Here is a 25,094-nt window from a genome sequence, read left to right on the forward strand (position 1 = left end):
CAAACTCCGGCTCGAAAAAACGACCGGCTCTCGAACAGACCAAAAACGGCCGACAAACAGTACGATGATGAGGACGAGCAACGCGACGAAAACGACCGCCCGGGAAAGGGTAGGCGAAGGCGTCAAGTCCGGAAACGGTAAATCCGACGTCAACGCCGTAAAGAACACGCGATCACGGAAACAGAGTGACAACCGGGAAACGGTAGGCGAAGGCGTCAAGCCGGGAAACAGTAAAAATAACATCGCGACGAAGACCAGGCGGCAAACGGCAACCGGTGACAGCGCCGTAAACAATACGAGGTCGATCAGACCGAGCGAAGGAGTAAGTGGAGCGAATTCACAATCGCAGAAAAACGCCTCTCGGCGCAAACCGTCGGCCGTCGGCGGACCGGACAAAGCGCGCAAAGTTCGGATCGAAAAAACGACCGGCTCTCGGACAGACCAAAAACGACCGACAAACAGTATGATGATGAGGACGAGCAACGCGTCGAAAACAACAGCCCGGGAAAGGGTAGGCGAAGGCGTCAAGTCCGGAAACGGTAAATCCGACGACAACGCCGCAAAGAACACGCGATCGCGGAAACAGAGTGACAACCGGGAAACGGTAGGCGAAGGCGTCAAGTCCGGAAACGGTAAATCCGACGTCAACGCCGCAAAGAACACGCGATCGCGGAAACAGAGTGACAACCGGGAAACGGTAGGCGAAGGCGTCAAGTCCGGAAACGGCAAATCCGACGACAACTCCGCAAATAACGAGCGATCACGGAAACAGAGTGACAACCGGGACACGGTAGGCGAAGGCGTCAAGTCCGGAAACGGCAAATCCGACGACAACTCCGCAAATAACGAGCGATCACAAAAACGCAGCTACGCAGCCCGGAGGACAGCGACGAAAGATGACCGGAAAAAATCCGACGATCGGGTGCCCGCGATCGCTGCGGACAAAAATCGGAAACCGGCGACGACCGGAGCGCAGCTGAAGGGGGTCGGCGGAAGCAGTGGAACTCAGAGGAAGACAGGTCCGTCGGCGGACGTCGGTGGAGCAGACGACGACAAGAACAGAAAGTTGTACAACAGCAATAGAAACATTCCCGGTGCCGACGGTGTCGCGGAAAAATCAAAAACCGCCTGGACCAGAAACACCGGCTCTGTTGGGAAAAAACCAAAAAACCCTAATACCAAAATGAACGGCGTCGGCAAGGAGGAGAGAGACGAAACCATGATTTCGGAAACCCTGATTTCGCCCGCAATCGACTACCACGACAACGCCTCGCCGACGGCCGCCCGCTACGGGATAAAAAAACCGGTCGGTACTAAGGGAATATCTTCGGCGGCAGAGGCCATCGACAGCCCACGTGCACCCGCAGACGTACGAGGCGACGATAGCGGAGGCGGCGTTGGTGGCGTTGGTGGCGGAGGTGGCGGAGGCGGCGTTGGTGGCGGAGGCGTCGTTGGTGGCGTAGGCGGCGTTGGTGGCGGTGGAAAGAAAGCGGTGCCATCGGAAAAACTGATCTCTCCGGCGATCGACTACCACGACGACGCTTCGCTGACGGCCGCCCGCGACGGGATAAACGAACCGGTCAGTACCAAGGGCAGCCCACGTGCACCTGCAGACGTACGAGGCGACGATAGCGGAGGCGGAGGAGTAGGTGGAGGTGGAGGTGGCGTCGGCAGCGGTGGAAAGGACGCGATTAACCTCGGGGACAACGGAAAAGACCGGATGCTCAACGAACGGGACCGGACCGGACCTGGCAATTCCGAAACTGCAGGACGTGCTCGTATCGGGCACCAAAACCAGGACGAAACCGGATGTACGACGACCACGCCGACGGCCGCGGATAAGGCTGGAGGTGGTCGTCGTACGGACAACAGCTGTACCGATGACGATATATACAAGCTACGCAAGGCTTGTGCTTTGGGCCAATCGGACCAATGTCAAAACAAGGTGAGCTACGAGTCTCCTTAAGCGTTGCACGATTTTCTGGAACTTAATAAAACAAAACAATATGACATTTTGATTTAATTGTTCTTTCAGGACACCGGCCTATACCAAGCTAAAAGAAAGGGAAGTAAATTTGAAGTAATAGATCTTACCCAGGAGGAATATTGTAAACTTAACAAGTGAGACATATAAGACAGTATGTTAATCGATTGGAAAGTCAGTAGCTCTAATTCTAAATGTGTTGCAGATATTGTAGAATGGTCTTTTTTAATGTAATGTATGACTAGTAGGCAATAGCCTCTTTTTTACCATGGTGAAATTGTAAAAATTCAAAATCGTTTACATTTATAATTGATTAGGTATTTGAAAAATGTTGAATGAAGAACGAATAAAAGCGACTTTTTTTTCAAAAATTCAGCCTTACATACTTATAAATTACAATGTTAAGGTTTTCACACTTATTGGATAAGTAAAGTTATCAAAGTGTGAAAACCATACAATTTTACAATATTTTAAATTTTGAACTGGAGCCACTGACTTTCCGATTAATTAACATACTGTATTATAACAAAATATATGATCAACACCTCACTAATTATATTGATCTTGATAAAGATAAAAATAAATACATTTTTATGTAGATAAATTCGTGTTAAATTTAAATTTTTGCTCATTTTCAGTGATAGGTACAGCCATATTAGTACAGGGTAATATATTTAAAACTTTTTATTAAACAGTACAAAGTACTGTAATGACAGTAGTAATTCTCTGACTGAATACAAAAAACTTAAATTCAAAAAAAATTTAAGAATGAATAATGTGCTTAAACCATACTTAATCGGCTACATAGTAAGTAGGTATCATATCAAATGTTTTATCCCTTAACCTATTCCGTTTCAGTATTAACATGCACTACCATTGCCTTACTAAATAATCTCTCTTCTGGTTCTGAGGGTGGAATTGATGTATTATATGCCAAGAATACCTCAATAATAGGCATAAAATATGCTTTTGCCTGTAAATTTGCATAACTTGAAGATTTAGATTTGGAATTGTGTTATTATAACCAATTTTATTTTCATTAGTATAAAATTCACTGTTATTATTTTCAGAATCTACTATTTCACATTTGTCATTAAACAGAGTTCACAGCACTTTTAGAAGTTGCAGCTACCACACTGCACTGGGTGAGAAATAGGGTTTAACAAACATTCATAAACTTCATTGGAACCCAACTGAGTTTAAATTTAGGATGACTTATGGAAGAAATAATGAAACTTTTACTTTCCGGACTATTTAAATCAAATAAATAACAAAATCTTGTTTCTATGGAATATTTGTAAATGGTTTAAATAATTTATCCTAAGAACGAGCTTAGTAATTAAATAGTTAGCTCTACATAACACAAAAAACATCACCTTGTAATTTGTCCAATAGTACATGGTTTGGCAATACTCTCCTAGAAATACTCATTAATTTGGTCAAAAGAAAATCATCAAATAACTTAATAATTTGTGATTTGTCTTCAGTTATGCATCATATAAAAAATAACAAAGAATAGGGTAGGCTTATTTTTATTACTTTTGTCCGCAGTCCAGTGGCTGGTTAGCAGCACTCCTCCAATCTTCATGCCTCTCTGCTTTTCGCTTTAATTTATAGTATGTTTCACACACTAGATCATTGACTAATTGGCTTATGTATTTGAGTGGTGGTCTTCCTTGGAAATTCTTCCCTTCTACGGTTTCTTATATTATTATACCAAGTAGATTGTTATGTACAGTGTACATCCAATACGTCTAGCTCTTCTAATGAAGTGTATATGTAGGTTTATACAATAATATATTCAGTATTCCTAACTTTTACTTAATACAACTCTAAATAACTTATTGTTTATGAAACTTTGACATTTTCATTTAAAAACACTTCTAAAAATTGTTTAATTGGTTAATAATTTATCAATATAATTATCATCGTTATTATAAATTATTATTTGTACTATGCATATTTTGACATACCATAATATTTATAATATTAATTTAAAAAAACTCATATTAAGTTAAGACTACTTAATTTATGTACAGCACAATTTCTACGTAAAGTATATTTTAGTCTAGGAAATTTCAGTCAAGTTCGATAAATCAATGTTTCACTTTTTATTCCGAGTAATCTTTCGATATTAATTTAAATAAATAATAAAGTATTTAAAACTTACATAAATATTATAGGTTACCCATGTAATTTATGTTATTTCCACTTCATATATCAGATGCTGTGCAGATATAATTTTGTTTTTCTATCAAATAGCATTTATACATATGCTTTGTAAGTTAACCGATTGACTTTTGTTTTCTATTCGGCAGAATTTGATTGAGTTAGTCTCAAAGTCAGTTTTGCAAAAAAATTGGGTTTTCACAAGTTTCAAGTGGATGCATCTCACTTACAATATACCAAAAACCAAATCATTTATCTGTTAATATAAATTTTAAATAAATAAATAAAATATTTTAATTGTAAATCAAACTAAATATTTTGAAAATAAAACTAGGTAAATTAATTACTTAAGATAAAATTTAAGTAAAATTAATATAATATACTATAATGATCAGTATACTGCAGTAGTACCGTGTATATTGTATAGTGGGTGCTCAAGGATTAAGTAATTACTTTTATACTTAGACTTAAGTAATTATTATCTAAACTATTGTATACATGTGAAATTCATAAATTATGCTAAGGGTACCTTTCCTTAATATTAATATTGAAATTCAAAAGAAACAACAACTATTAATACAAAAGACAAATTATATAGACCTAATAAGTTGTTAGGTTAACTGTTTTCAAATGTAGAATAGGTCTAGTATAGCATGATTATACATTTAAACAATACTCAATTAGTAGGCACTTAGGTCGCTAAGTATACATAGTAAAGACAAATAAAAAATCTTACATAAAAAAAAGAAATTAGTTAAAAGTTAATATTTTCAGCTTATTTTGCAAATTTTACATATTGTGTATAATGTAGTAAACCCAAAACCAAGTTATTTTTTGAGCTACCATTCGGATTTGAAAAATTATCTTTGCATTTAATAGGATAAGTTTTGAGGAATGTTATACACTATTTAACATCACACTATCACCCTTAGGAGTTGAGCAAAAGGACGAAATGTCAGATGTCATGTGGCCATGTTAATTATTACGGTGCCGTTTTTTCCTTATAAATGATTGCTACTGGTTACATCCTACAGATTAAAATAGTAATAATAGACATAAATAGTAGTCGCCTCAACTCCCACAAATGCACTGTTTACAACCAGAATTTTGTGTTATAGCAATTAAAAGTTAGTCATTTCCTCTAGACCTACCCAAAGTAGTGGTTCCACTAAAGAATCTAAATTCTATATGTCTTAACAAAATACAAATTAAGTCACTTAAATTGAAGTCACTAACAAATAATAAATAATAAATATACAACATATTATTAAATAATATTAATATAAGTATTAAGAAAACAATTTATGTGTAAAATATTTTGTTAAAAATACTTAGGAAGTCTAGTGTATGACAAGTATGATATACATGATTTTATGAAACTAAATTATGCTAATTTAAAAACATTACAATGTTTATTTTATATTTTATATCAATTGTCAAGTATGAAATACTCATCAAAACATTAGTTTGAACCAATTACTACATTTTAGGTTTATGGTTTCTTCAAGTTATATAATATTTTAGTTATCATTAATGTGATACAATTTTAGAACAAAAATAACAACTGACAGCCTTAAATATTATAATATTATTAATAATACATAATACAAGGTCTTCAAAATAATTAAAAATAAAAAATAAAGCTGGAAGCCAGAATCTTCACCAGGAAAGGCCAAAGCTATGTGATTTTCCAAGAACAATGTGTTCATCATCAGCAATTCTTTGAGAGGCCACTTAGCTAAGAAATCACCCAATCCCACCAATGATATAGTCTAATAAATAAACCAAATCATTATAACCTCCCAAAAAAATTATGTGACAAGGCAAAAAGTTTACAGGCAAAAAGTTGGCATGTTAGCAAACGAGGCAATAACTTCACCTACATAAAATAAAATAAATCAAAACGATATATAAATATTAGAAAAAAAAAAAATAATAAAACACAGCACGTTACTTGATATTCCTCTACTGTAAAGGAAATCTATGAATCACAAATATGTTTTGAGGGAGGAGAAGGGTTACCAACAAATGTTATTATTATGGGCTACAAAAATTGGCCTAGAAAAAATCAGCCAGAACCAAAACTTATTTATGTTTAAAAAAAAAAATGTATTTATATAAACCTTACATTGTTAACTATTATATTATACATAGTGTTAGGTCAATAAAATAAAGTCATTATAAATATTGATACGATCTAATAATTCAGTTGTTGACGCTTTTATTAAAAAAAAAATTAAAAATAACAATGTACAATTAAATGTTTAATTTACACTTATAGAGTTACAATACAGAGTATTTTCTAACTATAAATATGCAAAACAATATTTTGCAGTAGCAACTATTACATAAAAATAAATAACAAAACTAGTTAGCTATCAACATATGAGGACATTTAAAAAAAAAAAACAATACTAATTTCAACCGTTGTAAATAATATAAGTAAATTTAAAGTATTTGGTTACCATGTAATGCAAATTCTAAAAATGTTATATGAAGTATTAAGTTTTTATTTAATCTGAAAACCTAAATTGAATTTAATAGAAAATAATGAAATTTCAAGTAATAAATAATAATTGAAACAGTTTATTTTATGTTTATTTTTACTCCAATTTCAGAGTTCTAATTTTATTTTATACATCACTCATGAATTTAGGATAAGTCATAATTGTTCTGTCAAATTAAGAAATTGCATCAAATACAGTTTGTGTTGGTAATATATTTATGGGGGTGCATACATTTCATATGGTCATTTTCTTTGAAATGAATTAGAAAAAACTCACAATATGCACTTGCACTAGGGTGATCAAATAAGTTCACAAATAATAATTTTTTTACATTTATTTTGTTTACAATTATCTCCAAAGATTTTAAAGACAATGTTTTGTATAAAAATATATAATAAGCAAAACCATGATTTTCCCCATAATGTTAATTTTAAAATTTGTACTAAATAAGATACCATTTAAATATTAATCTACCTCATATATTATAAATTTATAAATAAGTAAAAATTAGACATTAGTAGAAATTAAAATTTAATAACTAGATTTTTAAATTTTTAGTCTTTTGGATTTGTGAACTTCTTCGCCTGATGCATCAGAATTGTCTAGTCCTGTTCCGTCTAATGGTAATTCACTAGACTCCATACCATAATTTCCAGAAGCCTTAGCTCTCTCTAAGGTTTTAATCTGTGATTCCAAAATATTATTCTGCCTCTTGAGATCATCGATGTCTTGTTGATGGCAAACATTTTTGCGTCTCATATATTGTATGTAATCGGCTGACTTTTTTAATATCTGTGCACGGCTAGCAACTTTTTCACCTTGTAGTGATGGAACTGAATCCCTAAGGCTTGAAAAGCTATCTTTGATATGGTCACGTCTTTTGCGCTCCAAAGCGTTATGATGTGCACGTTTTTCTGCAGTGTCCAGATCAATATCACGGTAATCATCACTCATCTTGAGTCAATATTTTCAATTTACTCTTTTGGAGAAAAATCTAAAAATATAAATACAAAAATATGTAATGATAAATGAATTATTAAACAGCATCTTATAAAATATTTATACTCAATACTTCATGATTATTTTATGGAGGGAAAGTAAAAAATGTCATCTAATAATCCATTACGAAAATAATATAATATATTATTCACTGGGGATATAAATAATCATTATTTGATTACAAAAGAAAATTAAAAAGCAAAAGTATATTATTGTGTTATTCAACAATGTTATGGTTAAAATCAAGAGAATATAAAAATAACTTTATTTGGTTATCATCACAGTGGCACTGAACTTGAGGTTTAAGTCTGGTACTGACCAGACCAAATTTTTAGGGGTGGTGGGTGTGGTATTTGAGTAGCGAGTAAATTAATCCTATAAACTATAAATTACTGCCCACGTTATAATTATTATTATTAAAGTAGATACCTAAATTATATTGAAGAAAAATGATACAAATGCATGTTAATTTAAAATAATGTAATACGGCTGTTTAAACATAGTTTACAAATCACGGTATATTCATTTGCATAGCGTGCATGTTATACAACTATATACACCGCCATACTAGTATATGACAATGCAGGGTGGCTTTCTACATTTAAATGTATTCATGCGAATTAGGAAAATAATTATTTTAGAATACAGACAATGTTAAATTGTAATAAATATGAAGATATCATGTTGTCAATAATCTTTAATTATTATTATCACAGGTGTTCATTAAAATTTGCCTATACTGTAGTCGTTGTTGGCTAGTATACCGTGTTGTGTTCACTTCAATTGGTTTAAAATGTTAATGTTGTTAAATAAGCTTAAGCTTTAATGTATGCTTTTTCAATGCCTTTAAGTCTAATTGTATGTCATGTATAAACTGCTGCAGTAATTTATTTACTGAGTTCATTTGAACTGTGAAGTGTTTCATACTTGTAACTATTGTAGTTGTTTTTATTATGAATTCTAAAATTATTTGTTCTATGTGGGGTAGAAAGAAGACAAATTAAATGCCACTAATTGGTCTAGGCAAATCAAGATATAAGAATAAAAAATTTAAGATAACATCAACTTGTTCTAAGTTTGGCAGTAATAATTCTATTTATTTCCACAATAAAAAAAAAAAAACTAGACAGAGCTTCCAGTTGAAAGCACAGGTAACTATTAAATATTAATTATTAAATTAAATTTATAACATACAATGCATATTATATTATACAATAGTAGTCACTTATTTATTTTATTTATAAATCATTGAAATAAAAATTAGCAATTATTAAATAAAGGTCTTAATTTGTTTGTTAAAATTAATCATCACCTACTTAAATTAAAAATATGAATACTTACTTGCCTATTTTTAATCATTTTTTTTGGTAGATCATCAATACCAAGAAAATGCAACAAGTACGCTTATACTATATATACCTACTCCCTTAATATAAACTTATCATTCTAAACATAGAAGTAGTCACAATATCAATCACACTCAAAACAAAGACCACTCTCTGTAATATCTGCATTCCAAATCAATTCAACTTTAATCTCATAGATTTAGAAAAAATATACCATATAATTTGGTGATATTACAATACTGTACAGTATAGAGTAATAGCATAGGTAGTTATTCAAATTTTCTGTAGACAAACATTGTCTACAACAAAATAGTTATAGCTTAAATTTTGTTAAATTATTATTTTTTTTTTTTTGGGGGGGGGGGGAGGGTGGATATAAATATGCTGCCACAGGGCACAACATGTTCAAATACCTACTGCCCTGTAGTACAAGACAAAGTTCTATTTTCCACCAGCGAAAAACAATAAATTACAACAATAAAAATACAATACTGTGCCACAGTGCAAAGTATCAAGCTCACACTGTATGTGTCTTCCGATTGCCATTATCATTGAAACACGAAGGTACACAACTAATAAAAAAAAAATAAAAAATAAAAAACTACATCAAACACTTACATCAGTAGAATATTGTCCCCGACCAAGGCTCGAGGTCAAACGAAACTTTTTGACCAGTGGTACTCCGTGCTGTATTCTGTTCACGTTTTTCGAAAAACTGGCTGAAACGCAGAGGAATAACGTTATATTGATTCGGCTTCGAGTTGAGCAGACAGTGGGTAACCCAGTGAATATTTATAAAAGTAGCTAACAACTAAGCAAAGAATTATTATTTAGACTTCAATAAGCAACGCTCTTATCATAATATCACCGTACCACGGTGCGAAGGAGGTGATAACGCTCGGCTTGCCAGGGGGAAAAAAAAAGACATCCGTTTGGCAGCTTTGTAGTTCAAACAAGATCTACCGGGAACACCGCACGCTGTTTGAACTTTGAACGCCGATTTTTTCAATATTGGTTACTAATCACTAATGGCATTAACCAATAATCACTGGACCTACGTTCGTACATCCGTGTGTAATGAACTGACGAATAAAATATGTCGTATGGAAAATACCTGAGCTTACCCGTGCACATTAATTTATTAGTCCAGGGCTCGTAAGTTCATGTATTTGCATGTTTTTTTTGCTACACAGAAAAATATGCTCACTGAGATACAAATCCGTTTCATAACAATAGTAATAATAATATGAAGTTTAATAGTGCATGTTTTTGCATGTTTTGGGCGTAAAGGCATATTTGGCATGTATAATCGTTTTTTTTAGAGTTTATAGAGCATATTATTTCATAAAACAAATTGTTTAGAAAAATATTTGAAATGTTTCTTGTTTCTTATTTACTTTCCCGTTTACTGAATGATAGTGTTTTGATTTATTTTTATTTTCGTGTGACTACTTACTTTTCTAGTATTTCCCATTTTCCCTATTTAGATTTTATGCGTTTTACTTAGTACCGCGGAAACAATTTTATAGCTACCACTACCATCCTCCGCCGTGTACAGAGCCGCAGAGAGAAAAGTTCAGGCCAGGGAGGAAAATGTTTAAGGGCCCCTATTAGTTTTGGTTCCAGGAGCTACAAACACCCTACCAAGACCAAATTAATTTTTAAATATTTATACCTTTTCTATTTTAAATAACCAGTAAAAGCACAAATTTGTAAACAATATTACTTATATTATTTATACCTTTTTTATTTTAAATAACAAAGTAAAAGCACAAATTTGTAAACAATATTACCAGGGTTTTTAATAAAATTGCTTTTAAATAATTTTACAAAATTTGAAAGCAGTTAGAGCTGATTGACCTTTTTGAGATTTTAAAAATTTTTCTTCCCGTTCTACACGCTCTTTACGCTTTTGACAGCCAGATTTATATGGGTAAGACACTAAGACATTTCTATAGTAAAATATTAAAATGAAAGGTAATTTCAAGTAATGAATACAAAATTTAAAATATTAAAAATATTTTTCTAAGAGTAATTTCAAAAAAACAAAAAAAGAACGTAACGAAAATTGAAACAATTATGCGGAAAAAATTATGTTCAGCTGTATTTTAAATTAGTGCAAAAATTGAATAACTTCGATATGTCAACAAACTTATCGAATTATAAAAGTAGCTAGTTGAAATTGTTGGACCAGTATTTCTGTACAAAAAAATAATAACGGGGAAAAAATCACTGTACATATACCTACCTATTTTGGTAAATAAAATGCATATTTTTCAATTTTTAATTGCATACGAATCCTAGACCTGGTCATAAATACTATGTAACAATGTAACTAATTAATAATATATTGTTTAGTTTGTATATCAATTTATCAAAAACATCATAAACGCACCAACAACCATATGATGTCTGTGATATAATAGTATGATATACAGTGTATTATACAATATACACTTATCTATCCGATACTTAATATTGGTTGTTATAATGTTATCGTAAATCGCAATGTCTCAATAATATTGTTGTAACTTCGTTAGGTTAGTTCGTGTACAGTTGTCAGTTTGCTGGGTAAAACCGTAAATACAGCATATATAGAGTATTGACGCGAATGACACGATAACAATTAATAATTTTACACCAATTAGTTTTTAGTGAAAACTAAATATATATACACATATTTTATATTATTTTATCATTTGGTTAACATGCCACCAGCCAAAGTTTGTAGATAAGCAAAAAAAAATGTTTTCGAATTAAATAATTAATTACTTTCCCTGTTTTTCGGGCCCCTTAAAACGTTAGGGCCCGGGAGAAATCCTACCTTTCCTCCCCCCCCCCCCTATCGACATGCCTGGCCGTGTATAGTCCCTCGTCGAAACGATACCTATACAAGCATGTACCCTACGCTTGTACAATGTTTCTTACCAATCCGCATCTACAATTTTGCACACTGGTACAGAATAGTTTTCTTGCACACGCCAGTCGCCGATGAGTTGTTTTACTGTACGAGCCGTGAAAATGTCAAATAACTCATATTTCATTCCAAATATTTTCATTATAGGTGCAGGATAATGGTGTACAAAAATTAGACAAAAAATGACTACCTAATTAAAATTAATAAAGATGACAAATCCATATGATTATAATATGAACTTCACAAGTATTGATTTTATTAATTTTGATTGTTAAATATATAAAAATTAAAAGGAATAAAATACTTTTAAAATTAATGGATATATTCTTATTATTTTAAAATTTGCTGATAAATAATTTACATAATGCATATTTTGAGTGCATAATTTAAAAATGTAAGGGCATTTAAATGCATTTTTTCAAACTTTTTAGTGCATATTTTAATGCATATTTTGCCAATTTTTAGTGTATGAATGCATGCTTATTTGTGCTTCTTTTAGTGCATGAACTTACGAGCCCTGTTAATTACCTATTGTCTTATTGGTAATTTTTTTTTTTATTCATATCGCGTCGATTTATTGGCTTATGAAAACAATATATTTCATCCGACCGCCTGTAGGTCGGCAATTTATAATTATAACTAGGGCTCGGAAGTTGTTGCATTTGCATGTTTTTTTTGGACCGTTAGATGTTATTGCTAAGTGAGCTAGAAAATCATTCTAAGACACCACGAAAAACATATCAAAAGTTTACAGTGCATATTTTTGCATAATTAATGATTTTTAGAGTTTAGAGTATAATTTTGTTGTTGTTTAAATTATGATTAAAAATTAAAAATCAAAATTATTTTTATTACTTTGCTTTTTCCATATTTATAATTTTATAAAATATTTCTGCAAATGAAAATTTTGTGTAAAAAAATAAAATATAAGTGCATATTTTTAGAGCATATTTGTACTTTTTTAAGCGCATAAGAGCATGCATATTTAGTACTTTTTAAGTGGATTAAGTACCGAGCCCTAAATTTATAACAGTATAAATCACGAAATAGGTATAACAATACAAATAATGACGAAAGTTATCATTTCTGTACAGGTCATATAGGTAATGCCTGAATAACTCAAAACTATTCATATGTACCTACTTACTTTATTTATTATTATAGATGTGATCCCGTTCACTTCATTGCCCGTTAAAGAGATCAATTGTATATGATTCTTCGAAATTTGTGTTCAATTCGTCATTTCGTCATTTGGCGATGTTCAAAACTCTCTGTGATAAAGTCCCGTGGATTTACCACATCTTAATCTCCATTAAAGATTTTTAATACAGTCATATAAAGTGCACGTCTAAAATTGTATTCGATCATGATAACTATTTTTTCAACCCATTTTTATCTTGTACCTACCTATAGGTTACACAATTTTTGAAACCGGTACCTATAATAAGTAATAACCAATTGTTGATTTCTCATTCATCTATAATACATTTTGAAACCAATAGCAAACCTATAATAAACACAAAAATATAATATTATCTATAGGTATATATTATGAATGTGGTGTGAGAAATATATGGTAATTCATCAATATTAAGAACGGCTGGGCTGATTTGGTTCAAATTTTTTTTCAGTTGTTCGTAAATCGTAATTGCCAGGGGAACGTTTCTACGAAAGAAAATTTTTTTTTAAACTCGAAAACTTTAAATTTTTGCATGAGATTTATGTGAATAAAACACACACACACAAACATCTTCTATTAAGAAGAACACCTAGTCCTAGGCCATGCTTTTCAATCACAAAATCCGCTTCATACCTATACATCGCATTATTGAAAACCGACACTAATGCATTTTGATCAGTTTTGGCCTTTCTGAGCATTCATTATAGTTTTTAATACATTTTGTTAATTTTAAGTGGATATTTACTTAGGCACTTCTCCAATTTTCCAAAAGTTTTGAACGGCTATGCCTAAGGTAGACAGCACTTCTATAGTGTTACAGGTAACGGTTTCACGAGTGGTTTTCTTAAGTGAACCGATAATAAGCTAAGATAGCTAGTTAAATAAAGGGTTTTTTCTGTAGATGTATTTTCAAAGTTATTACTTATGTTTATCCTTTTAAATATTTAGCACATTGTTAGGACGGAGTATACAAAACACAATACTTTAACCCAAGCACCCTCCATATAAAAATCATAGATTGATAAGCGTTATGTTTTTAATGCCACATCAACATTTAACGTTTAACACTTCGTGGATATACGATTCCATTTCATTTCACCTTTAAACAACATCCAGAAAGATTAACGTACTTTTAATTCTATTTAAAATCAACATTTAAATAATGTCCAATATTAAGAAATGCGTTTTTATTTCACCTGGATTCAGTGTTGGCACGGTATGTGATATATAATATGATTTAATTTCTAAACCAGCTCAGAATTGCACAGCCACTCTTATTTTTGGATAATAATATCTTACTTGCAGGGCGATTGTGGACAGTTCATTCGTCTCTTTGGAAAAAAACTAAAATCTCTGAGCAATAAATTTCGTGTTCTATTTGGCGTCCATCAAGGTAGCATCTTAGGTCTGTTGTATGTGCTAACCAGTTCGGGGCACACAAAGTTGTATTAAATTAAAAACAGTATGATATTCTTAAAAAGAGGCCAATGAAGCAAATGAGCTGAGGCAGCACATTGTTCAACTATATTTAAGCACGTAAGCACCGCGGTAGAAGGGCAGTGCGGGTGCTCCGGGGAGGCCCGTATGTTTGATTTGTGTCTAATATTTAGTGTTTGTTTTTTAATAATAAAATGATGTCAATCTAATAGTTGTGGGTTATATATTTTGGTAACTTTCGAGTGATACGTATACGACAGTGGCGCCCAACGTCAATTCGTAATCCACGACCCGAATTTCTTTTCAATAATTGTGTTTTTGTATGTTTGTTTGTTTGTGTTTTATCTGTTTAATTACCAGTAACTTTTGTGTGTTTTATACACTTAGCGTTGTGCACGCTTTTTGTCAGATTGAATTATTATACGGCCGGAAGATCATCACTTTGCAATCGAGTCCATCACTTTTGGTTTTTAAACATTGAAGGTGAATATTGGTAAACGGTTATATATTGTATGTATGCGAACTATATTTTTAATTTTAAGAATTTTTATTATTGATCAATTTATAATTTTATTTTATTGGGAGTAATAGTTATTTAATTTGGTTTTTTAAAAAATATATTTATATGTTATAATAAATTTAGTAGTATACTGTATACATTTCGGGACAAACACTTTTTATATATTTTTCTTACAATAAATAGTAACTTCTTTCTAATTTAATTTTTGAGATCTTAATACATAATTTATATAATTTTAGTTAAAAATAATTAATTATAATTAACACATTTAATTATTTTTCTCATTTTCAATTTTTTATCAACATGTTTTAAACAGTTTTTTTCAGTAATTACTAATTAGATATTTAGGTAGGTATTCCATATCGTGTTTTGCTATTAGTTGATGATGCCAACATTTTCAAATTTTCAATACATTAACATCGTCGGCAGGATATAATTTTCCAGAATAATTTGATTAAATAAATTAACTCTATGGCTTGTATGGTCAACTCATAATACCGATAAATGTGAAGTCATGTCTGTTCATTGCACATGGGAAATTATAAGGCTTGATTTTTGTTTCGATGGGTTGCCTCTCGTACACGTTGCTGAAGTTAATAATTTGGATATCATCTATGTTTCTTCAGTAGATTTTCAACTTCACATTGATTTTTTGCCTTTAAAGCGCTGGATTTACTTGGTTTTATTAGGCTACATCATTTGAACTTTGATTCTCCCCGAATGTCTTTTAGCCCTTTATAGTTTGCTAGTAAGTACGTTGTTAAAACACTGTGCCGATGTTTGGTTATAATATGGTACGTGGTGACTCGATAAGGTCCAGAACCCTTTTCTGAGCTTCACAAGTTATCAATTAAATATTATCGTTTTTGTAATTTGTTCTTTACTAGTTCATATTTTATTTTATCATCTATATGTTTTAAATGCTCTGCATCCCTAGATAATGACTTAGGTACTATAATGCGTTACTAAGTAACTAAGTTGATTAATTTATGCATACTCAAGTTAAAACACTATGAACTTAAACCTTTATTTTCGGAAGTATATGATTAAGAGCACTTACATTTAAATTTCTAGAACTACAATTTAAAGATCCTTTTAAGGAGTTCAAAATATTATATAGATAACTTTCTATGCGCGAGTGTGTGGGTCGGATAAATATTATGAGTATTGTATTATAAGTGATCATTAGTGTGAGTGAATGTGTATAAAAAAATAACTAAATAAATTTGTTTTTATTAATACATTATTTGTATATTTTTATTTATGTAGGTATGTGAAATCGATTACACTTTATTAAGTACCAAATGATGAAGAAAGTCAATCTAACTAGTTGGAATTAGGTCCATGAGATCTTAATAAAAAGTGTTAAAACGGGGCATGGCCGTTCTCAATTAAAACCGTTTTATTCTGTTATCTTAATATTCTTCCCTTGTCAGCCAAAATAAAAAAGTTCAATATAACCCATGTAAAATTTTTTATACTCTCATCTTGATTCAAAACTGTACCTATATATCTTAACCCGTTATTACATACCTATCAGTGTATCACACATACTCGTATTCACCTTCTATTTAAATATATAATCTGTATGTAATATATACATAATATAATATATATACATATGGATAAGTAACTGGAGGTCAGCGAGCCTTTGACATAGATATGTTACTGGGCTGGTTATAATTTTTTTCCTAACCGATTTTCATGTGTCCGATTTTTGTAACGCTTTGTGTATTGCCATAGAAACCCAAATCAACAATAATAATAAACGAAAAATTTAATTAAATTGAATACCTAACAAAATGTACCATGTCACTAGATATATTCCCACTGCATTATACCCAAAAACATATCTATAATTCCTCAATTTAATGTAAATTAATGTTTTATCATTCTTGTTTGAATACAGTACTACAGTAGTTTATTCACTTTTCTTCGATCAAAAAATATAAATGTAAATATTTTTTGAATATACATTACATAAGTACAATGTCTATAAAATATATTTATGCCGTAAGTTGTTTAATTGTATATTTATTTATGATTTATCAGAGTTTATCAAAATAAATCATTCGTAGTGCCCGGTAGTGGGCTTTTATATTTTTATGAATATTATGAAAATGACACAATTCATAATGATGTATATCGTTATTGTTTGAATCGGCTCTATACATATAGAGATATACATTATACGCATAGAGTTACGTGTAAGTAGCAGATTAATAAAACAAATTAATTGCATTTTTTAACAGGAAAAAACTCCCGATAAGTTAAATTACAATAATAAAAAAACAAACTGGTTTATTTTAATTATCTGGTTTACCAGGCGTTTTGTATAGGCAATATAGGTACATTCAGGATATTACGGTTTGACTGTGTTATTGTATAAGTTACTTAGCATTCGTTTTAACAGTGTGACAAACAATTTAGAATATCAATTTAATAGTAATTAGTACAAGTTGTTGAATCCTATGCGAATTAAATTTTTATGTTTTTAACTGGAAGTTAAACTAAGAAGAACTAGTACTTCTGTTCATTTCAAAAGTATTATCGTTTCAAAGGCGGTACATCGAACAAAATGAATTACGTTTACTGAATTAATAAACATAATTAATGTAGTATTCATTGTTCTTGGATTGTTGATCTTGAATTTACTGCGGTAAGTGACCATGTAGGGGAGGGGGGAGTCTGAACATTTTTCCAACCCTGTAATGTCGAGGGTGACTTGAAAAAAAATGAATCGGTTCCTAGGTTCCGAAATGAATGGTACGAATTACCTCCCGATAAAATATCTATAGGCAAAATATAATCTCTATCTTGTACCTAGATAAATTACAAAATTGCAATTCTGTTAAATTTACCTATTTATATGAAACTCAATTTTAACCATTTTTCTATTTTGTTCAAATAATTTTGCTTAGGTTTTTACTTACTGGCTCCAAATCGAAGACCAATTGAACAAGAAAATTTAAAACAAGCACTTAGGTATAGTCCAATTCAATGACGTTAAGGTACCTAGTAGTTTAAATAATGTTATAAAACATTATTAAAACGCATATTTCAATGCTTCAATAATTTAATATTTTAAGTGCGTAAATCCATGAGCACTGAATAAAATAATAACGATGGTATAATAAAAATAATAATAAGGGACACTTGCTGGTCTGGCGTTATTGTTTATAAACAATTATTTTTAAACACGTTATTATGCTTTTACGACTGCATTCGTCTGTTATAAATAATTATATTAAAGATCATAGCGAAGAGAAAGTCAGTATAAAATTTAAAGTCATAATTCATTATGGACTTCAAGTTTCAACACATAACGGTTGTTATATAGGTAGTCCGAATTCCGAGCCATATTTAGGTTTGGAAAACAGGTCTAGGAAAATCATTCCAACTGCTTTTCATTCAAAAACTATAATATATACTAGGCTTATCATCAGTCCTGTGTTTAGTCAGTATTATGAATTAGTCACGAGTATATGAATTTGTTGGCAATTTTTCAATTTCTTTTTTATTATATGAAACCACCAACCCAAAGGGTTTTTTTGAAAACATTTTTTCTTTTGTTTACCTATATTTTGGAAATTGAACTTTATACAACTAACATGAAGTCGAAAAACTATATAAATACTATATCGTCATATTAACTATCATTCGACGAAAAGGTTAATATTTTTAAGTACGGAATAATTAATAGGTATAGAATATACATCCATCATATATACGGCTTGTCGTTTCAATAAATTAATAGTTAGCTAGTTACAGTGTTGCGCGAAGATGACTAAATATTTATCTAGATATAAAGATAAAAGGTTACAATTTATTTAGATACACAGTAAAGACGATTAATAACTTAGTTATCTAGATAAAAATAAAAGATTTATCTGAATAAAAAAAAATGTTTAATTTTAATTTTAATAACTACACTTGTTAGGTAGGTACCTAAACTACAATTTATTTTTCAACTATAATTTTTACTTAGAATCTATCAGGGATGGCGAACTTTCTTGTATCAGCGTGTCCACTAAAAATGTTGGTTGGATTTTGTTTTCCCGGCCTGTCAACTAGTTTGATGGCCCTCTTTCAAACTTAAAAATTCCTACATCCATGGTTTGAATTATAAAAAACAAGTCAAATATTACATTATCAAACAATTGAAATAAACTAGATACCAAAAGTTTAAGTAACAAGTAAGTACTTATGTACAAAAAATTTAATTCATAAAAAATAAAAAATAAAAAATGTTAAAATATAAAACTGTTATATATGCATTTTTAATGAGAAATTAGTTGCTGGATTTTATTGGCTAATGCATCGATCCTTGGACTGTAATTATTGGTTGATGCGTGTAGGTATAATTTTTGTAATCTCAATATATTTTAGTCTACGTCCGACGGCCAGTGGTTTTTGATGATAAACTTTCACACAGTTGCGTGTGTCGCTAAAATAGTGTGCGCGTGTCACTCTGTTCGCCGTAGGTTCGACATCTCCGGAATAAATTGTTTCATTCAAATTTGAAAGTTAAATTTTACTGTCATGATTGAATATTGATCCATAATTATTTATATTTTTGTCTAAAAATTATGCTAGGTACCTACTCTGATCATTATTTTTGAAGTTTGGTTTACTGTTTATAGATTTTATATTGACGCTAAACTAGTAAGGTCGTACTGGTACTGCTCTAGTGGAATGGATATTTATTTGTAAACAATCGTCAACAATTCAAAATTAGTATATTTATTTATTAATTATAATATACAGTACGTCGGTACACACCACATTACCATGGTTATCTATACGGTGTAGATATATACATTATATACCTTGCTACTTGTCTATAGGGTATTATATGTATATGGTACCTATTAATATGTATGATAATCGTAGGAAATTAAAAAAAAAAACAGTAATAAGCTTAAAGGTAACTAAAAATTAATTGAAAAAATAAGTAGTAAATTTGAGTTACTGCTTTATTCGTTCTTAATTAGGTATTCTGTACCTATACGTTTCTGGATATCAATAAACGTATATTTATGTTAATTATATTGAGAATTGAATAATAATATCAATGATCTATGTATATATACTAGTATACTACTATATAAAATGAAGTCGCTTTCTTTTGTTGGGGATAAACTCCCAAACTACTTATTCAATCCTTGCGCATTTTTTTTTCAAAATTAATGAGGACATCACAGAGAAGGTTTTAGGCATAAACGTAGTCCGATAAAGTTAATAAATAATTAGTTATTGTTAATTAAAATAAACGCGTAAATTGTATACCTATACCTTTTTTTGGTAAGAAAAATAGTTGCTGTCTGAAAATAAATAATAATCAAACTCGACAACCACAGATGCTTCTAGGCAGGTCGGTATCGACGTGGAATAATAAACAATTATTATAATTATTTAGTTAAGCAAAAAAAAAAAAAAAATGAATTGATAAAAAATAATTCATTTCATCCGAGTATCTACGTATTATTAGTATTTATAAATTTATAACCAATGGTGTTACATTAGTTATTGGTAAAAAGTAACTAATAACTAATCGAATTTTCACAAATTTCTCGCTTATGAGATGGTCGAGTCGCATTTATAGCCGCTCATCGGCGTATCCACTATCAAAATAAAAAAAAAAAAAAAAAATATCAGGGCATTTACCGAGCGTGGGGTACGATGATAATAGTATAATATAATATTATTTAATATCCTACCTGATAACATACTGCTCGCGTTATAACAAGCGAGTCTCGTGTACAGATTTGGAATTTTCAACGGGCAACGAAGTGCACGGGATCAGCTAGTAATCTAATAATTGATGAATTATGTGAGTGAATCAAAATATCACTGTTGTTAATGTTGTGTAGTTTGTCTGCAATGTGTGTGTGTGTGTGTGTGTGTGTGTGTGTGTGTGTGTGAGAGAGAGAGAGAGTGTGTGTATGGTCTACACGACATCGTAAGTCACTACCTATTACGGCCATATTATGTCCGTATAATTATTTTTTTTATTTTTATTATTTTTTTTTATTTTTAATGCAATATTTACAATCTATACAACGAGTAGTACAATAAGTAAATTTGATAATAAGGTAGTGACTTGAATGACTTGAGGGGGGAAAACCGTCCATCAATAGTACCTCCTAGCAATGAATGGAGACCGTTTTTTTTTTTTTTGTTGTGCTAGGCAAGGGCGTCTCTTGGCCATCTTCTTCCGTATAATTATTAATTATTAATTAACCGTATCGGACCATATATATATATATATAATTATTAGAAATCGCGTAAATAGGCGACACGGAAAATTATTATTATTTTGAATTCAATAGTTTATTTTTCCGAATCAAAATCTATCAAGCCTTGGTTTTTGCGGCTCAAATAAAAAACAGAATTAACATGTGCCCATAATTTATTCATCTAGACGAACACAATTATCAATCCATGACAATTCGTCGGATGGTCAATTTAATTATTATCATCTAGGTAAGATAATGAAAGGCAGGTAATTAATTATTTAGATAGAGCTCAACACTGGCCAGTTAGGTACAATACATTCTGTATTCAAATATATTATTCCTGTACAAACAATGTCATGGCGATAAATCAAATACCTGACCATTCTTGTTTATTTTTTCAACATTGAACATTCACAAGTTCTATACTCGTTGCGGCGGAATACACGTGAGTTCGACTTTCGTAAGTGACTTTATTATTTTCTAGCTTTACTTTGACTCGGCAATAGTCACGACGATCGTCCGAAAATAAAATCCATTATTCGATCGCGCAACGCGGCAGCAGTAACCTTAGTCTGATCGAGTTTAGAAACGCACCTACCTAGTCGGCGGTTTCCCGTCATTTCCATCGGGCCGCAGTCAGTCCGAGTCAACTATTTTTTTTATATATTTCGCCTAGCCGCAGTGCGGTGTTGTCCACCTCTGCGCACGAGTCGACAACGTTTCTTAACTCGAGCAGAGCGAAGTCACTGAAACGTTACGCTTCTCCACATCGGTTTGGTTTTACGAACTAAATCAGAAGCCAATATACCATGCGTCGATACTGTGCGATGCTCGGAAATATAGACATTTTATTGTCAGTCGATTATTACAATCCATGGCTAATTATATTATTATCCCTGCGATTCGGTGAAAGAAATGTTCTTAATTTAAATAGCCAGACACTGCCGAGCATTGGCGTGTTGACCGTGATTTTGAAGGGCAGGTGCCCGATGATTTTGAGTGGGTGGGTGGGTGGGTGGTGAGTACTGGATTTAGTGAGAAATACTGTTGTACAAAACTAACTACATTAGAATATGATATAAGAATAAGAATACGAATAAGAATTAATAACATCATTAATAACTATACTAAGATACTCAGTAGTACAGTACCGCAATATTGTGAATAACAACACAAAACATGGCTATTCAAAGCGTTAACATTTAGTTGATATTTACGTGGTAACTAGATACTACAAGTTACAACTGTACTCTATATACTACTGAAGTAGGTTAAATAAATAAATAAATAAAATCGTTATCGTTCAACGGGTATTCGGGTATTCCCAATTCCCAGTGACCGATTTTTTATAGGGAGGGAGGGAGGGGCCACACACTGTTTAAAATTTAAAAATAGCAAAAAAAAAAAAATTATTAAATACTTCAACAAATAGCAAATACTGCCAATGAGGGGGGAGGGGGCATGGCCCCTGTGGCTCCCACTGGGTGGGTGGTAGGTCAATCAAAATATTAATTGCCCGATAAAATATTTCATTTCGCCACGCCACTGTAGTGAGTGCCGAGTGCCAAACTAGCTACCACTACTACGCACTGTCTAAGGCCCGGTTATGGATATTAAGGACGATTCAGTAAAATATGGGCTGCATCCGAATTGCATGCCAAAAAAAAAAAAAATGTCCGAATTGCATGCCGTCTCTTATAGGGCTTTGTCCAGATTGCATGCCGTACACCACGCGTTTATTTACTATGCACTTAAACAGCTTAAACTTTTTTTGGACTTTCCTAATTTTTTTAAAAAAATGCTATTATACTATTTTATTATTAAAAAAAAGATGTTTCTTTATTGACATATTTTATTATTATGAATTATTATTATATTTTATTTTGTTTATTTAAATTGTAATATCGTGTGCCCGAAATGTCAAAAAAAAAACCACCAAATTTAAAAATAATATTATTTAAAATACACTCACTTGCAGATTACCCTAAACTACAATAGTTTTATTTAACTACTGGCCTTTGTTGTCGATGAAAAAAAAATTGTTTTATTTTATGATTCTTATTAACGGTGTCACCTTCTACAATATTTATATGTTTTATTGTAATGTAACAAAATCCCGATCCTCCAGATGAAAAGTAAGTTATTTATTCGGACAGACCCCTCTAAGAGACGGCATGCAATTCGGACAGACCCCTCCAAGAGACGGCATGCAATTCGGACGACCCGATTTATATTTATTTTTTTGGCACGCAATTCGGATGCACCGAAAATATGACAGTCGTTTAGTTACAGCTGACTATAGCCGACACGGGCGCGACGAGGGGGAGGGCTCGTCGTATAATTCCTATACTCCCACCAACGGTGGCTATATCGATGCATTTTAATTTAAATGCGCCTCGGAACTTTTAAATCTTTTACAAACTAATTGCGAACAGGCTTAGATGGTCATCGGTAGCACCCGATTTCGCTGTTATTGGTATAGATCCATCACCACTACGATTCCACGGCGCCCGTGGTTCGTTAAGCGGCCTCCTGCAGACAGGTCCCACATGGTCCGATTTGCCAGGCTCAGACTTGGACACAATTCGCTTCCCGCACATGCCTTTCGCCTCGACTTAAACGACTCCCCTTTGTGCACTCGTCGCGCAGAAGAAACAATTTGCGACTATTCTCTCACATTCTCACCAATTGCCCATCACTCTCTAGTTCCCGATCGAGATTAACTTCACTTTTTACGTACTAACAATATCGTGCCATTAGAACCAACAATTATTATTCTTTATTCCTTTTCAATAGCCATTATTATTATTATTATTATTTTGAAATTTTTCGAAAATGCTGGATTCTTAATTTTTTTTTTTTTTTAGAAATCAAAATAAACGGTCACAAATTTAAACAAGTTTAACAAATAGGTACAGTTTTGATTACCTACCTCCTGTAAGCTAAAAGCTTGTGTTGGAGGTAGGGAGTTACTACATTTACCGACAAAATAAAACAATTAATAAATTAATTAGGTAATTTCTTATAATATTACGTACATTGATTCATGATACGATCACTTTCAAAAAATATAATAAAGTAAAGAAAAGACAAAGTGACACAAAGTTTAAAAATAGATTGATAATACATTTAGTTGATACAGCATTTTAACAATCAAAATAATATACTGTTATGTATATAAATAACATATAATTTAGCAATAATTTCAATAGAGAATAAAACTAATACACATTATTATTCAATTCTAAAAACATATATTTATATAATAATCTTTTTATATTAATTTTTTTACATGTAATTATATTTCTTTTAAAGTCCAGAGCCATAGAATTGTAGTAAGTTTAACCAAAAGATTTATTGGTATATTTAACTGGCAAATCATATTTTCTGATTTCTCTTAAGTGACTATTGTCATTATATAACTGCTCAATATCAAGTTGTGACTTAATGTAGGCAACGCGTTTGGGCTGTGGGGAAGGAGAGCCACTTAATTTACTTACTAAAAAAATGTTAGAATTGAAGCCACCTAACTTTAACGTCCAGTTAAGCCTATTCTAGTTTATTATAAAAAGTGCACCCTCGCTATTTCGAAATTGTGATTCTGTAATCTGTACATAAATTGATAAATACACTTGTTGTAATAAGTATAATATCAACAAGTTAAAAATGATGATTTAATTAATTTTAATACTTCCTAATAAACGATTGATATTATTGTTGTTATTTTGTAGGTGACAGTAGTTAAAGTAATCAGTACCTGTATCAGAAACATCGAAACTTTCAGACAACAACAACA

The 25,094-nt window shown here is 31.6% G+C and overlaps 2 protein-coding genes across 2 annotated transcripts; one reads left to right on the forward strand and one right to left on the reverse strand.

The window, feature by feature from the left end:
- The first annotated feature begins 352 nt into the window (after positions 1–352).
- Positions 353–2,177, forward strand: LOC111039114 (uncharacterized PE-PGRS family protein PE_PGRS54-like). The gene is made up of 2 exons (XM_022322438.1): positions 353–1,945; positions 2,036–2,177. The coding sequence occupies exons 1-2, from the start codon at positions 464–466 to the stop codon at positions 2,123–2,125; spliced, it is 1,572 nt and encodes a 523-aa protein (XP_022178130.1). The 5' UTR covers positions 353–463; the 3' UTR covers positions 2,126–2,177.
- Positions 2,178–7,134: 4,957 nt separating this feature from the next.
- On the reverse strand, positions 7,135–9,953 carry LOC111039120 (protein max-like). Its single transcript, XM_022322447.1, has 2 exons — positions 9,624–9,953; positions 7,135–7,654 (listed from the first exon to the last, which is right to left on the reverse strand). The coding sequence occupies exon 2, from the start codon at positions 7,612–7,614 to the stop codon at positions 7,207–7,209; it is 408 nt and encodes a 135-aa protein (XP_022178139.1). The 5' UTR covers positions 7,615–7,654; positions 9,624–9,953; the 3' UTR covers positions 7,135–7,206.
- Positions 9,954–25,094: the final 15,141 nt, after the last annotated feature.

The sequence above is a fragment of the Myzus persicae genome, unplaced genomic scaffold, assembly GCF_001856785.1.
Source record: "Myzus persicae strain clone G006 unplaced genomic scaffold, MPER_G0061.0, whole genome shotgun sequence".
In the NCBI taxonomy this organism is placed as follows: domain Eukaryota; kingdom Metazoa; phylum Arthropoda; class Insecta; order Hemiptera; family Aphididae; genus Myzus; species Myzus persicae.

Coding starts and splice junctions, on each gene's coding strand:
- LOC111039114 (XM_022322438.1), top strand. CDS start 464: ATGATGATGAGGACGAGCAACGCGTCGAAAACAACAGCCCGGGAAAGG. Junction 1,946..2,035: donor CGGACCAATGTCAAAACAAG/GTGAGCTACGAG, acceptor TTGTTCTTTCAG/GACACCGGCCTATACCAAGC.
- LOC111039120 (XM_022322447.1), bottom strand. CDS start 7,614: ATGAGTGATGATTACCGTGATATTGATCTGGACACTGCAGAAAAACGT.